At 36.0% G+C, this 16,057-nt stretch overlaps 1 protein-coding gene and 2 pseudogenes across 1 annotated transcript; all 3 read right to left on the bottom strand.

The window, feature by feature from the left end:
* On the bottom strand, positions 1-2,402 carry LOC118036486 (cytochrome P450 81Q32-like; annotated as a pseudogene).
* Positions 2,403-10,992: 8,590 nt separating this feature from the next.
* LOC118035409 (cytochrome P450 81Q32-like) lies at positions 10,993-12,153 on the bottom strand (annotated as a pseudogene).
* A 629-nt stretch (positions 12,154-12,782) lies between these two features.
* LOC118036478 (E3 ubiquitin-protein ligase APD2-like) lies at positions 12,783-15,380 on the bottom strand. Its single transcript, XM_073404317.1, has 7 exons — positions 14,869-15,380; positions 14,682-14,778; positions 14,512-14,589; positions 13,955-14,175; positions 13,791-13,860; positions 13,394-13,697; positions 12,783-13,314 (listed from the first exon to the last, which is right to left on the bottom strand). The coding sequence occupies exons 1-7, from the start codon at positions 15,052-15,054 to the stop codon at positions 13,236-13,238; spliced, it is 1,035 nt and encodes a 344-aa protein (XP_073260418.1). The 5' UTR covers positions 15,055-15,380; the 3' UTR covers positions 12,783-13,235.
* Between the last annotated feature and the right edge of the window lie 677 nt (positions 15,381-16,057).

Below are 16,057 nucleotides of genomic sequence, written 5' to 3' on the forward strand. Positions count from 1 at the left end.
TCACTTCAAAACTAGGCTTATATTGCTTGGTCATATTACAAATTCTCACAACACACCAATTTCCTGATGTCTTGCCAAGGCTGCATCCTTGCACAAATGTGGAGATTGATTGTCATACAAACGGTAGCTTATAAATGGAGGTAGGATACATGATACGAGACTGTTATTCTTTCGATTAGAAGTGAAATGGAAGGCAGCCATATTTTCTTTCATCATCAATTCCACGTGGTGTATTATTGTTGTCTGTCAAGACTCACATGGCAATAAATAGCAGTGGTTATGCGGGTCGGATAACCTACGGGTAGAGCCATGTCATGATGCCAACCACTACCGGGAGTCATGGAAAAATACATAGTTTATATTTGAGAAAGATGCCCTAGCATGTCTGGGCGTGGCCTGCATATAACTTCCAGTGGTTTTGCCTTCGGAACGGTGAACCCGGGACTCTCGGTCATGTCCACCATTTTATCACCAATCCTCTGCCACTCGAAACATTGAAGGAGCGAGCCCAATGCTAATCCCACCACTCTCAGGGCCAAGCCTTCTCCAGGACAGCTCCTCCTTCCATACCCAAAAGGCATCAACTTAAACCCATCTCTAGCCACCTCTGGATTGTCAAACCTCTCAGGTCTGAATTTTGCTGGGTCTGGCCAGATTTTAGGGTCATTTTGAATGGCCCACGCATTTACATACAGCATCGTGCCACGTGGAATGCGGAATCCTCCAACCAGGCATTCTTCTGATGACTCGTGAGGTACTAGCAACGGAGCTGCCGGGTACATCCGTAACGTTTCGTTGAGGATGCCGCGGAGGTAGGGAAGGTGGGCAAGATCAGCTTCATCCATCAAACGATCATGCCCAATCTGCTCGTCGATTTCTCTTTGAGCCTTCTCGAGGACTTCAGGATTGTTAAGCAAAAGTGAAAGTGCCCATTCCATTGTAGTAGATGAAGTGTGTGTTCCTGCCAATAAGAGCACCTACACGCCAAACCAAAAATATGGTAATTAATTCTGTATATAGATGATGCAAGCAGTGAAGATATCTTATTCTAGGTGTGTAACTTGACACGGAAACAACTTCTAGCAGTGGAGGTATCTTACTGCTTGTAGAAATATCAAATAAAGATGATGCAAACCAAATCACCAGAGTGATCTCCCACACCCTTGTCAATTCAATGATACACCTTGGTTGCGTCTATGACTTGACTTTTTCTGATACATAAAGTCTGCAATTGTGCATAGCCAGTTTCTTGACAAAAGCAAGATCCAACGACAAAATATGTCACTTCTTCCCCGCGAAGTAGTGGCGTCCCATACTATTTTACTTAATTCCATATCTATATAATTGGTGATAACTAAGATTTCATCCACTTAACATACAAGAACAGTGCTGCATATATTATGATATCGCAACTCCATTGATCATAAGAATCAGTAAATAAAGAAACATGATTAAAGTTCTTACCACTATAAGCCCTTTGATGATATCGTCCGTGTAATACTCAGGTTCAGTTTCTTGCAGGGACAGCAGAACCTGAATCAAATTCTTTTTCTTTTCACCACAGCAATCACCCTCCAGTATTTTTCTCCGTTGCTCTTCTATCAAACACTGCAAGAAACTATCCCTCTTTAGATTGCATTCTATCAATCTCTTCTCCATCTCTTTTGATTTAATCCACGGTATGTAGTTCTCCTATAATGGTTTGGCCACCTAGCAAGAAGCTTTCAGTATGAATTGCACGAAACCTTTTGGCTTCTTCCACATCAGAAACATTCTCTCCATAATATCTCTTTCCAGCTATCATCCGCATCATGATGTTCAGTACCAGTTCGAAGAAAACTGTCCTCATATCTACAAACTGGTTCTGATTACGGAAGAGAACACAAATCATTGACTTCACTCCTCCAGACGTATGGGAGACAGCATTTGGAGGCGGTATGCAGACAAGACTTCAATAGAGACGATCTTCCTAAGGTTTCGCCAGTGGTCGCCATAGGGGGCCCAAACAACGCTTGTGCCGTTGTAGGCGAGGTGTTTCGCAAATGAGCAAACGTGGGCGGTTTGCAAAGACAACATCATTTTTGGTAAAGCATTCTTCAGCTATTGAAGGGGAGGAGACAACAAGCAGTCGACGAGAACCTTGTTGGAGCAAGATTACGGGGCCATGTTTATCGGAGATTTTTGATAGTGTCCTGTAAAGTGGCTTCTTCAGTAGGTAGAGATGGCCGATGATTGGCAGTGAAGGGAATGGACTAGGTGGGAAGTTTCTTATCTTGTTGAGGAAGTGAGTAGTTATGACATACAAGGCTAAAAACACAGGAAAGTAGAGAAACAAGGTTGCCATGGATTTGCTAATGGCCACAGTCCTTGTTTTTGAGGAAGGTGTATTACTTCTATGTGTCTTGATGAGGCTATCTATATATGAATGGAGTCAGCGTTTTGTTTGTTATTGTGTTTTGAAATGTTTTTTAATAAAATTGAATTTTTTTTAATTGATGTATTTTTTATGTTTTTAAATTATTTTAAAATGTTGATATTAAAAATATTTTTTTTAGAAAATAAAAATATATTATTTTAATATATCTTAAAATAAAAAATATTTTTAAAAATAACCATCATCACCCTTTTAAACAAACTTTTAAATTCTTTTTAAAAATATATTTATTTAAAAATATATTAAATTAATATTTTTATAATTTCATTATATTAATATTAAAAATAAAAATATATATTTTAATATATTTTTAATAAACAAGAAAAGTCGTGCCTGCTTATCTTATCTCGTCGATTAAAAAAAGGAAGTGCTATTGACGTTATGAGGTCAGTGCAAACGCATGCATAGTTATTACCGGTCACTGTCCAAGTTTCAGGATACAAATTCTGTGAATTGAAACAATTAATCCAAAGCTTTGAAGATTTTTTTTAATATTAAATCAACACCATTAAATTTTTTTATAAAAAAATAGTTTTAATTGTTTCAATCAAGTTATAAATTAAGCTTATTAGTCGGCGCTCCATCTAATATCATACCAGATCTTTTTAAATAAAAAAAATAATAATGTTACAAGCATGAAGATTTTTATTTTTTTGACAGTGTTATTAAATGTGTTTTTAAATGTATGAATAATGGTATGTAGTGAACTTGTTGCTCATAACTCATGAAATGCATCTTTGCAAAGAATAAACCATCACATTAAACGAGGTCAAAGTTTATTGATCATAGCTGCTTGCGCTTGAAATGAGGAAAGGCCATCTTTGTTATTCCTTTCACGTTCTAAAATAAGTACATCCCTTGCAAACCCTTTTTGAGCCGGAATAATTTTTCTTTCATAAAAAATTCCCGACTAAGATCATACCCTACACTGGGGGCAAGTGAAATTTCAATGATCAAGAAGAATGATAAAGCCGTGAGAAAGCCAAAAGGCAAAAGAGCCCAAGAAACACAAATGCTAGGGATCATGCCCACATCATAAGAAAAAGTAAGGGGCAAGTGAAATTTCAATGATCAAGAAAGATGATAAAGCCGTGAGAAAGCCAAAAGGTAAAAGAGCCCAAGAAACTCAAATGCTAGGGGGCATGTCCAAATCACAAGAAAAAGTGATAACCAAGAGTATGCTCTAGCAAAGCAATGAAAAAGAAAAAAGAGGGGCAAATCAAAGAAGAGCGGCAAGAGAAAATATGAATGACATCAAAAATCAAACTATTGATCGTGATCTTCAGTCTTTGAAACCCTGAAACACTCTTTGAGCCTTATATTCTTTTCTTTCATAGCCGAAAACCACAGCCTACGTTACGTACCTATATAAGTCATTTCTAATCAAGCAAGCAAGCAATCTATAACAATAAACAATGCTCTCAAAATGCAAAGAATACTTTTTCATTAGATTCATGACATCAAGAATAAACTACTCATTATTATTCATGTTGATAAAAATAAATGTTCAAAAAGAGACAAGTTTTTCTCATACGAAACCTCGAGTTTATTTTCTCGAGCCCTTCACTTCAAACAAAAGGTCATCTCATGACATATTTTCACCGAAGACCTCATTGCCAAACACAAGAGCAAATAATCTCTTTTAAAAAAAAAAAAAAAACCAAGGAGTTGCTAGATTTCAAAAGCAAATTGTTTTAGACTCGCATCGAAATAATTTTTGTTTTTTAAAATGCAAGATCAAGATTTCAAGATTCATTCTAGACCCATATTCCTTCGCCAAATGAGAGAGTGGCCTCTTAAAACTATTGTTCATCTAAGTCGGTGACATAGCACACTTGGGGGCAACTACCAGTACAAGGGGGCAACATTGTGTTTAAGGAAAATCTATCATCCTTTACAACAAGACAAAGGGGCATTTTGGTTTACAAAAGACAGCTTGACCCTTTCAGCAAGTGATACCGAATGTTTTTAGCAGTGAGATGAGGGGTAATGAATAGAAAATCTCTAGCAAGCAAGTGAGTCACGATGGGCACCTCAAAAAAATGAGTTATGTAAACAAATCTGGAAATAAACTTACATGGGCCAAATCGAGTGGGCTAGGAGTCAAGCGACAAGGATGACTCAAATCAGATAGCAAGATCTCACCAAGCAATCAACAAGAAGACTGTGAAGAAATGGGGGCCTATATTTCAAATCAGGTAAAGATGCATGCATATCATTTAAACTTTGAAACATTGAGCAATGACTTTTGCATTAGAAAATATTTTGAACAGAATCCATCCAGTGGAAGGCCAACTTGAAATGGCGAACATTGAAATTGCTTTTGAAAAATTATCATTTTGGAGAATTTTTCAACCTGGGCAGGTTGCCCATGAGAATTAGGCCACCAAAAAAAAAAAAAAAAAAAAAAAAAAAAACAAATCTTTGTATTTTTTCCACCACCTTTCAGTTCCACATCAAAGGTAGTGCATTTTCTATCCTACCTCCATTCGAGCGTGCCTTCGAGCCCTCGTCTTACATTCGAGCGCGCCTTCGAGCCCTCGTCTTATTTCTTTTCGAGCGCGCCTTCGAGCCCTCGACCATCAAAGGTAGTGCATTTTCTATCCTACCTCCATTCGAGCGCGCCTTCGAGCCCTCGTCTTACATTCGAGCGCGCCTTCGAGCCTCGTCTTATTTATTTTCGAGCGCGCCTTCGAGCCCTCGACCATCAAAGGTAGTGCATTTTCTATCCTACCTCCATTCGAGCGCGCCTTCGAGCCCTCGTCTTACATTCGAGCGCGCCTTCGAGCCCTCGTCTTATTTATTTTCGAGCGCGCCTTCGAGCCCTCGACCATCAAAGGTAGTGCATTTTCTATCCTACCTCCATTCGAGCGCGCCTTCGAGCCCTCGTCTTATTTCTTTTCGAGCGCGCCTTCGAGCCCTCGACCATCAAAGGTAGTGCATTTTCTAATCCTACCTCCATTCGAGCGCGCCTTCGAGCCCTCGTCTTACATTCGAGCGCGCCTTCGAGCCCTCGTCTTATTTCTTTTTGAGCGCGCCTTCGAGCCCTCGACCATCAAAGGTAGTGCATTTTCTATCCTACCTCCATTCGAGCGCGCCTTCGAGCCCTCGTCTTACATTCGAGCGCGCCTTCGAGCCCTCGTCTTATTTATTTTCGAGCGCGCCTTCGAGCCCTCGACCATCAAAGGTAGTGCATTTTCTATCCTACCTACATTCGAGCGCGCCTTTGAGCCCTCGTCTTATCTCCATTCGAGCGCGCCTTCGAGCCCTCGTCTTATTTCTTTTCGAGCGCGCCTTCGAGCCCTCGACCATCAAAGGTAGTGCATTTTCTATCCTACCTCCATTCGAGCGCGCCTTCGAGCCCTCGTCTTACATTCGAGCGCGCCTTTGAGCCCTTGTCTTATTTCCATTCGAGTGCGCCTTCGAGCCCTCGTATTTTAAAAAAAAAAGGATAGGCTGTCTTCCAAAGGACTTGTTTTCTCTATAAAAGTCCTGTGTCAATCTCTGGTTTTCGAAGTTTTTAGGACTCTAAAAAAGGCAAAAGTTCTTTCTGTATCTAATTTTCTTTATAAATTTACTACACAAAGCTGAAAGAAAATAAATTTTCTTTTAGCATTGCATAGTAAATATGATAAAGAGAGGGCAACTGTCATAACCTAATTTTTGATCAAAATAATAAAAATTAAATATAGTTGACAATTGGGTTAAGACAACAAATCTTGATGTTTAGGGATAAAATTATCAGATTTGAGAATAAATTGGTCAGAAATTAAAGAATTAATAAGTTTGGAACTTTACTTAAAATTTGGATTAGTTTAATTAATGAAATTAAAAAATTAATAAGTTTGTGGACTTAATTAAACTTTGATTTAATTAATTAAATAAATTCAGGGACTTAATTGAAATTTATCCAAAAGGGGCAAAATTAAAAGAATTAATTAAGGATCAAATTGAATAATCCATGAATTAAGGACTGTTTTGTAAACATTGCACCAATTGAGGGATTTAATTGAAATGTATCCAGAAAAGGGAAAAATTAAAAGGAATTTTTATTTAATTGAGAGGTCCAATTGCAAAACTTCCAAAGTTCAGGGATCAAATTGAAAACTCCCGTTTCCAGCCAAAACGGCACCGTTGCTAAGGAACAGCCGTGTGTTCTTCTCCATCACGATTCAACAGGAGAATCTCCGATTCATCAGGGGAGCGGATAATCTGCAACAAATTTGATCTTGGACCAAGTCGTTTGCCGATAACCATGCATAATACAGTCCTGCAAAAACAGAACTGGAGGAGGTTGAGTTTGGCTATAAAAGGAGAAAAGGAGAGCAAAAAAAAAAAAAAAGAAAAGACGAAAGAGAAACCCAGAATTCCCAGAAAGCAAACAGAGCAATCAAAAACAGAACCAAAAATACACAGAACCCAGAAACAGAGCAAATCACAGTACAGAAACAGAGATAAAAACCAAAAAAAAAAGCGATACAGAGAAAGGGAAAAGGTGAGAGGAGAGTCACTAGATCGGCAATGGTTTTCGTCCCTGCAAGAAAAGGAACATCAGTATACCTAGATAATTGATCCCGCAATTACTAGTCACTCCGCAGACGCCCCTGCACAAAAGCTAAAACACTCAAAACAAAACACAGCAAGCCGGCATCATCTTTTCAGCGTTAAACCAGAGGGAACAATAGGAGAGGATCATCACCAACGTTGCAAGTATCTCCAGTTGCCAGAAGCAGGTATGATTTCATCCCTTTTTCTTTTTTTTTTTGCATCTTCGTTTCAAAGAAATAATTTAAGTGTTATAAGAACACTGTGAAGGTAATTTAATTACCTTCACCAGTGTTCGTGCACGCGTGAACAAGTCACGCGTGCCTTTCAGTTTTTTTTGCCGGGTCACTGGCTTGGGCCAGTGACCCGGGCCGATCCGGATGGGCTTGGCCCAGCCCCTGTGGGCTGAGCTGAGCCCAGCCACCAATGTACATATGCTGGGCTGGGTCTAGCCCAGCCCAGCCCCAAAAAGATTATATATGCTGGGCTGGGTCTAGCCCGGCCCAGCCATAAAAAAAAAAAACAGAAAAATAAAAAAGAGGCAGAGAAAAATAAAAAATAAAAAATGTGTATGCATAAATAAAAATAATGTAAATTTATTGGTTTATTCACTAACGCCAGAGTTAGGAATAAAAATACCGGTTTAAATTTATATTATTTTTATTCGTTTATTCAATTTTATTTAGCTAAAAAAAATAAGAAATATGTGCATAAAAAAATGTATTATTATTTATTTATTCACTTGCGCCAGAGTCGGGAATAAAAAATAATAATACTGATGTAAATTTATTTTTATAGCTACGTAATATTTACCAACGCCAGAGTTGGAAATATTCGTAGTTAAATATTTACTGGCGTCAGAGTCAGGAATATTATAAGCAAATTTTCATAACATAAATTAATAAAACATTTAGCAATTTAAGACGAAACCAGCAATGCAGCCTGCCTCAGGCAAGACGTTTAAGGGGTGATAATATCTTTCCTTTTACGTAACCAGTCCCGAACCATAGAATCTCTGTTGACCAGTTAGGGTTCCTAGTGACCATAATACTAGGTGGCGACTCCTTAAACAAGAATATCCACATTAAAGAATAGGATGCCAGAAATCCATTCTTTCCAAAGATTTAAAATTAATTTTTAGGGCCGCCGCGATGTCGGGTGCGACAAAGTTTATTTTTAATTAATTCAATATTGAATGATAAAATAAAAAAATAAATGAAAAACAATTAAAAGCTCCCTAAAAAAATCTGTCAACAGGTAAACTCGTCAAATTTAAAAACTGGGTAACTTGGATTAGTATCTCAAACCTGTGAATCGGGTTACAAATCACATTGTGGTTATAATTTATTTTTTCAAGACTATTTTTTATTGAACTAAGTGATAAAAAAATAGTCAATCACAAAATCAAACACTAGTTTAATACCGAGATGTTTTTTTTAAGACTGTTATAACTTTACAGAAAACGAAACAAAATCAATTATAAAATTAAATTCTCAACAAATCCAGTATTAAAAGATAAATTATAAAAGAAATAACTAAAAAAAAACTTGCAAGACTTATATGTTAGGTCAACCAACCAAAGGTATGAACAAATTCATAGACTTTATAAATTTTAATAACTTGGCTTTTCTCATAAACTATATTTTTTTTAACTGTACAAGGAAACAATAGATGATAAAAAAAGAATCAAGTTCAATTAAAAAAAAACACCCTACTAAATTTGTAAATTAGAACAATCTAGGTTACCTTGGTAAAATCACACAAACCACGCTGACCCCGTAAAGATGAAAAATAAAATGAATAATTTACGAAGTCAAATTATTAACCATGAAAAAATTAACAAAAATAAAGTTTTTAAAAAATCATAATAAAAAAAATCATGAATTACTATTATAATTAACAGTGAAATGGATGTAAACCAACAATAATTTTTCTATGCCCTTTAAATTTTTTATTAATTAACATGTTGAGTCAATAAAATCATTCCAAGTCAACTCATATCCTTATTCAAATTACAAGTCAGTAAGTCAACTGACCTATTAAATAAAACAAAATAGTTAAATGTATCCTCGTGTTATTTGGAGATAATTTTTATGTTATTTTGATAGATACTTTATTTTTTGGAAGTGATTAAATTCTTTCTTTGTACTGCACTAGAATTTTTAAATAAGAATGTAATTTGATAATATATTTTCTCACACGAGTAGAATTTTTATTCCAGTAATCACAAAAGAAAAAAAACTTGCAGAGACTTTACATCATTCCTTGTCTAAATGGGACAGAATTTGATAAATAGAAAATGTAAATACATTTTAAAGTTATTATTTTTATTTTTTAAATTTAAGTTAATTTTGAGACCAGTATTTAGAAAAAAACGTTAGAAATTCTGAAATAAACTTAGCGGATATGAAGGGTGTGTTTTAAAATTCCTTTAAATAAATAATTTGACCTCAATTTATATAAAATCAATATATAAATTCATTCAAAAATATTATTAACTATCAAGTAAAAAACAGTCAATGAAACGAGAGCTGCCACTCTTGCCTTCGTAAACTTCAGGTCTGTCTGAAACTATAGTATCAGTTGCAGTTTAAAAAATATTTTTTATTTTGAAATATATTAAAATAATATTTTATTATTATTATTTAAAAATTATTTTTAAAATTAACATATTAAAACGATCCAAAATCATAAAATATTAATTTTTAACTTAAAAATAAAATTTATATTTTTTTAAACACAGGTTAGCCGGTATTTCCAAACAAAGCTGAAAGTGAAATGCATTGAAAATAAAAGCGGCGGGTATTTGATTGGGTTGAGGAGTTATTTTTTAGAATATTTTTTATTTAAAAATATATTAAAATAATATATTTTTTTTTGTTTTTTAAAAATTATTTTTAATTTCAATATATCAAAACAATATAAAAACATAAAAAATATATTTTTAAATAAAAAAATAAAATTTCTTATAAATTTAAAATTGTTTATAAAACAAGACTTTAAATTACGGAAAGCAGTTGGGACGTAATTTTCAGACATGTCAAATGTGGAAAGGAGATGGATTAATCTTACAAGTTAAGTACAACGTTGAAAGCTACCAAATGTATATGAATCTCATCGTTTCATCATCAGAAAATGGAGACGAAGACCTGGTTAATTTCAATTTATTTGAATTATTCACCATTAAAGCTCTCCAATTTCTAGGAGCTGGATAAAAAAATGACAGTACCTCCATTCTCAACGAGTCTATCCTTGCTAGAGTAGGTGCTATCTTTTCCCTACGTGCTAGATTACCCAAATCCATTATCATCGTTATAAAACTCCATCGGTTTTACTTTTAGTTTTTAAATAAATAAAAAAAAAAACATGTTATTTTAATTTAAAAAATTGTTTTCAAAAAAAGAAAATTGGTCTGAAAGAGGATTAATCTAAATTTTTAGTAGAATTAACCGAGTTTTTTTAATTTTGAAACTCCATCGGTTTGACTTTTAGTTTTTTAATTAAAAAAACATGTTATTTTAATTTAAAAAATAGTTTTTCAAAAAAGAAAATTGGTCTGAAAGAGGATTAATCTAAATTTAATTCTGTAAATGTTCTAGGTGGGCCTTTTCTACGTATATTTTACTGGCAAGGAAGGGGACTTAAGAATAGCTATACGGCTACAGAAAGGCTGAAGGATCGCAGAAAAGTCTCGACTTTCTAGAGCAGGTGCTATCTGCTCCTTATCTGCTAGATTAGCAAAATTCATGTGTCCAAAATAACAAGACAAATCCAATTAATAAACAACTATCGTAGCAAAGAGACTCTCAACAAACGACTGAAGCAAATGTTCCCCTACTCTCTTTCATGTATAATAAAAAACTTAACCCCAGTTCGGTAATGCCCGTCCAAACCGACCAAAATTTAAAAATATTTGTTTATTTTGTGAAAATTTTATTATACATGAAAACTATACAGGCTCAGTTATGCGGTTGGAAGTCTACTTTGCTCCTACCAAAAAAGGGAGCGTATAACTACAAGGCCCAACTCAAGAAATTGAAAAACACAATTGGGCCACTTTTTCTATGCAGGCCCATCTTCAAAATGCATTTATGCGCTAGTGAAAATCCCCCTCTTCTACGTGGGCACCACGTAGCGAACTCATTACCAGAGTCCAGTCCCCTCTGTCATGCCCACCATTTATGCACTAACCCTTCCCGTTCGAAAATGACTCCAAAGTCAATCCAACCATGCATATGGCCAATCCTTTCTCAGGAGAGCTCCTCCTCCTTAGGTATAGTGAGTGCTTACTGTCATCATGCTTCTGATTATTTCGTAAGTAAAGAACTCGGGTTCAGTTTCTTGCAAGGCTAATAGGATGTCGATCGTTGTTTTACTGCTCCCTTGATCTGAAGCAGACCCGTCCTTTACTCCTCTGTGCGCTTCAATCAAGTCTTGCAAGAATTTATCCCTCTTGCTATGCAATATAGCCAGCCTCTTCTCATTGTGATTCATTTCAAACCATTTCAAGACTGGCACAAAATCTCCAGTATTCGTAGCTCCACTTAATTCGAAGGTCTCTGTCACTATTTCTTTGACCTTCCTTGATTCACCTAATTCTGCTGGATTCTCTCCGTGATATCGCTTTCCGGCAATCATCCGCATAATGACATTAAGTGTCAGATAAAAAAAAGTTGACTTGGCATCGTTTGTCATGAATTCACCACCCTTTGAACCTTTATAAAGCCTTTTCTGTGCGCACGTATATGACAGAACATTTGCAGGCGATTAGTTGATAAGATTTCTAGAGCAGATATGCGCCTTAAGTTGCGCCAGTGCTTGCCATGTGAGGCCCAAGCAAGGGTGGTATAGTTATATCCAACATGTTTTCCTAGGCCCAACCAGCCTAGGGAGATTTGCAAGAATTATGCCATTAGCACTCCCCTGCAAACTGAAGGAGATTGCACAAGGATGACAGGACGAGAGCCAAATTTAATAAAATAGAATCGGACCGTATATATTTGTTGGAAAGATTGGCAAGAGTTTGACGGACGGGTTTCTTGATGAGATAGAGATGACCAATGATTGGCAGGGAGAGACCTGGACTCGGTGGAAGGTTCTTGTTGATTTTACGTGGATGTTTTGAGAGGACACGGAACATCAAGAAGAGCAAGAAGTAGTAGTAGAATCAAGAATGAGGTTTCCGTGGAGAGGTTAGGACTTTTAACTGCAACTGGCAAATTATCAGTAGTTGTTCAGGCTTTCAAAACTTTTATCCATGCTTCACGCTTCAGTCTTGTTCGCAGAAAAGAGAGCAGCAGTAGGAGAATTAGAATGTACTGAGAGGATCAATTTTCCCATAGGACTTAACTTGCCTTGTTTAAAAGATGTGATTGTGTTTTCACACTTGCCTCTTTGACACGGGTGCGAGTCCGACATGCATACCCATGTTTGTCTCAGCATTTTTTCCAGTTTTATTTCATGAAACTGGACTGTCGAGTATCTATATCCACGTCCGAGTGTCCAGTGTTGGACATGGGTACTCTTAAGGTAAAATGAAGGGTCAGGAGAACAGAGGTTGATAGTATAATGGTGAAGTGCATATAAGCCTTCAGGTACTGAAGTTACAATGACCCTGGAGCAATGTGATGGCTGAACACTGGTTTAAATGATGCCGGTTGCATTCTGACATCTGCCTTTTCACATTTTCTTTCTACCAAGAAGAAAGGATCTTATGTTGGTTTGAGAGATGACCAGCTTGATCCCTGTAAGGTCATCTAACAGAGTTTTCCAGATTTGTAATATGAAAGATGGAATTTCTGCATTTGGATAAATAATTTGCTCAATAGATCGTGTCAATCTCTACAGAAACATGATCTTTGCGTTGCAAGATGCAGTATCAGACGCCAAAAATTGTTATTACATCTAGCAACCGAACAAGATCTCCATACAACTCTCAGGCAGCTGAAACTAGTATTGAAATGGCTTCCATTTTGGCTAATCCAGAGACTTCCCCTAAAGGAAAGCATACAGAGGTAAAATACTCCCTTGAATAATAATTTCTAAAGAAGGGATTCAGCTCACTAGAATGCTTATATGATAACCAGGAACCGATGAAACTCGAAATTGAAAATTCCAGATAGCTTGATCCGAGAATGAAAAAAAGATTCATGGACCACACATACAGCAGCTACACCCAGGTACAACAAGCTAGCAATCTTTTCACCAACACAAAATTCCTTGCAAGGGGAGTCGCACAAGGGTTCGTAGTTATCCTCTAAGAAGTAAATAATCTTCTTACTTTGTGAATAAGCCTTCTACATATTGGACACATCTTGTTGTCCTCCTCCATTATCCTGCAAAAGACATTCTTTATCAGAATCTTTAAGAGTTAGAAATCTCAAATAGAATACACAGTTTCTTTCACATATTTACCTCTGAGCACAGTCATAGCATGTGGCACAATGGCCACAAGGAACGAAAAAACAGTTCCGTTGATCATCATAACAAATTACACATAATTTTGCATCATACAAATCCTCTGAAGAGCTACACGATGATCCTTCATCATCTTCTTCATTTGTTCCGTATGTTAAACGAACCGACTTAGCTGGCATTATAGGTTCGGTTTCAGAAGTTTCAGAGGCTTGCCATGTAGCTGTTTCTACTAGGTTAGTACTCTCAGTATCACAAGCGCCAAGATATTTCAATATCAAGAAAATAATGATGACGATAGCTCCTGCGAAGCACAAAATAGTTGAGGACATGGTCACAGGTATTTTCAAAAGATTATTCAAAGCATAAAATTAACAAGATGCGTTTGATACTGCACCTAAAATCGCGACGTAAATTATTGCACGAGCCACAAAAGCTACCTCGATATTCCATCCATTTATATCTCCCTGCAACCAAGTCACTAATCAAGGTTCAGCTCAAGTAAAATAGTCTGCCATCACAAAAAGAAAAGTAAGCAGACAAGAAAGGTTAATCCCTTACATTATCAGGAGTTGTCACCACAACGTATTGAGTTTTGGGAAACAGAAGTTTAAGCCGGCAAGATCCCTGTGTCGTTGAACACATGTTCCTAGCTTTTGATAGCTCATACATCTTGGATGTCACATTTACACTCAATGTCGTTATGATATTCTTAGGATTGGTGTTTAGCAGACCAAGATAGTACCTGTTGTCCTCCTCGATCGTGTATTCAGCTTCTTTACCTGAACAATCGAAGAAGCATTTACAGGTCTATTAAAAGTCTGGAATATCATAACCCATCACTTGTAAATTCATCTGTTTTATGAGCTTTCCTTTCTGTTAACTCAGCACGCTCCATAATCGCAGTCCAATAAGAAAACAACCAATCATGGGACTTGAAAAGCACTCAGTGCCAAAAGTTATGAACGAAAGATTCTACTAGGCAGATTCACATCAAAACAGCACTGAATTCAATGGAATTCCTCTAGGCATCACTCCATGTACAAATTCTAAGTTAATCATTTGAATAAGAGCAACGGTACAGACAACTAGATGAAAAAAAATGACAGATGGATTACCACTCAGAGGTTCGCTGAGGTTGAGGGCATCAGGGGAACTTGTCTGTTTTGGAAGCAATGTTTCATACTTTCGTTCTCCTGCAGAGCCACATGTACTTAGGTTATACCTTGAAGCCAAACTTACGAATCAGTTGGACCATTTTCTGCTTAGAAAAAACTCAAGAAGGCACCTTTTATCATCACCACTTGAAGTTGATTTAAAATACTGGTTCGAGCTTCCCATCTCATTCGGATCTTCGAACCCTTGTTCAACCACAAGGAAAATCCCTGAAGAGAAAAAATACAGGGTTTAGAAAAAAAAGGAACAGCATTGCAATATATAAATAAGTCGAAATGAAGTAAGGCCTTTCATGTAACCTTTCGACTGTAAGATGCAACAATCATATAATCCGCTACGCTCCAATTCGTTTCAAAGCTTAACTCAGGCTTCTCGTAGAACCCATATAAAAGAACCCCTTTCTTATCTTCATCTCTCACTTCAACATGGTCTACAAATACAGAACTTGCCTTCATCAACCTTGATGAGCTAGGTCCAAGCACCATACGAGAATCCCCGAAATACCCATATCGCAGACTCACTGAAACTGCAAAATCATAACCAAAATGCGTCTCAGATTGAAGGCACAATCAAAGAGAAATTGCAATAGAAGATGGAAGAATTACATCCACATATCCATATTGTCAAACAGGCAATTAACTGTCCCCAACTTTCTTTCCATCTCTGAGGAGAATGCCCCGGAGGTGGCATCACTTGCCTATGCATGGCTGCTCTTAGTGAGAAGTGTAACAAGACTTTCTGGTTTGATGCAAGAGAGGAGATAATGGGAGAGAAGAATGGTAGGTTTTAGACTTTTAGTAGGTTCGTGTGCTACTGCGCCCCACTGCCTTCAACTAACTGTTTTATTCATGGTGTTTGGCGGGCAATTGAATGACAAGTTTAGTTTTTTGAATGTTAGGTGTAAGTCGATTTTGTACATGCTCAGCTGTTTTTCGAAAATGCCCTATCCTAATCCACTTTTTAATTAAAAAGACACTTCAAGAAAAAATATCCTTAGTCATGGGATTTTAAAACCCGGTCCACGTTCTGAGTTAACCCGATAATTTATCAACTAAAAAGTTCATCCTATTCAAGTTTTATATCAAACCATTTTAAAAAATCAATATCTTTTTGGTATTTTAAAAAATAAAATGAAAATATTTTATGTATTTTAATAAAAAAAAAACTATAATAATGTCAGTATTTAAAAAAATACAAATTCAAGTCAATTCATGATACACTACCTGTTTCAGATAAGGTAAAAAATTAAGGATGAATTTTGTATTTTTTTACTTAAAATAATTTTTTTTTATGTTTTTGAATTATTTTGATGTAAAAAATAATTTTTTAAAAATAAAATAATTTTATTTGATGTATTTTTAAATAAAAAATACTTTGAACTGTCACTGAGTTGCGGTTCAACCTACTTTTCATGAAAGATTTATTTATTTTTATTTTAAATTATTTTTTTTAATGTTTTAAATTATTTTAATTTATTAATATTAAAAA

Source organism: Populus alba, chromosome 14 (assembly GCF_005239225.2).
Source record: "Populus alba chromosome 14, ASM523922v2, whole genome shotgun sequence".
In the NCBI taxonomy this organism is placed as follows: Eukaryota; Viridiplantae; Streptophyta; class Magnoliopsida; order Malpighiales; family Salicaceae; genus Populus; species Populus alba.

Coding starts and splice junctions, on each gene's coding strand:
- LOC118036478 (XM_073404317.1), bottom strand. CDS start 15,054: ATGGTGCTTGGACCTAGCTCATCAAGGTTGATGAAGGCAAGTTCTGTA. Junction 14,779..14,868: donor TTGCATCTTACAGTCGAAAG/GTTACATGAAAG, acceptor TTTTCTCTTCAG/GGATTTTCCTTGTGGTTGAA. Junction 13,315..13,393: donor TGCTATGACTGTGCTCAGAG/GTAAATATGTGA, acceptor TGTCTTTTGCAG/GATAATGGAGGAGGACAACA.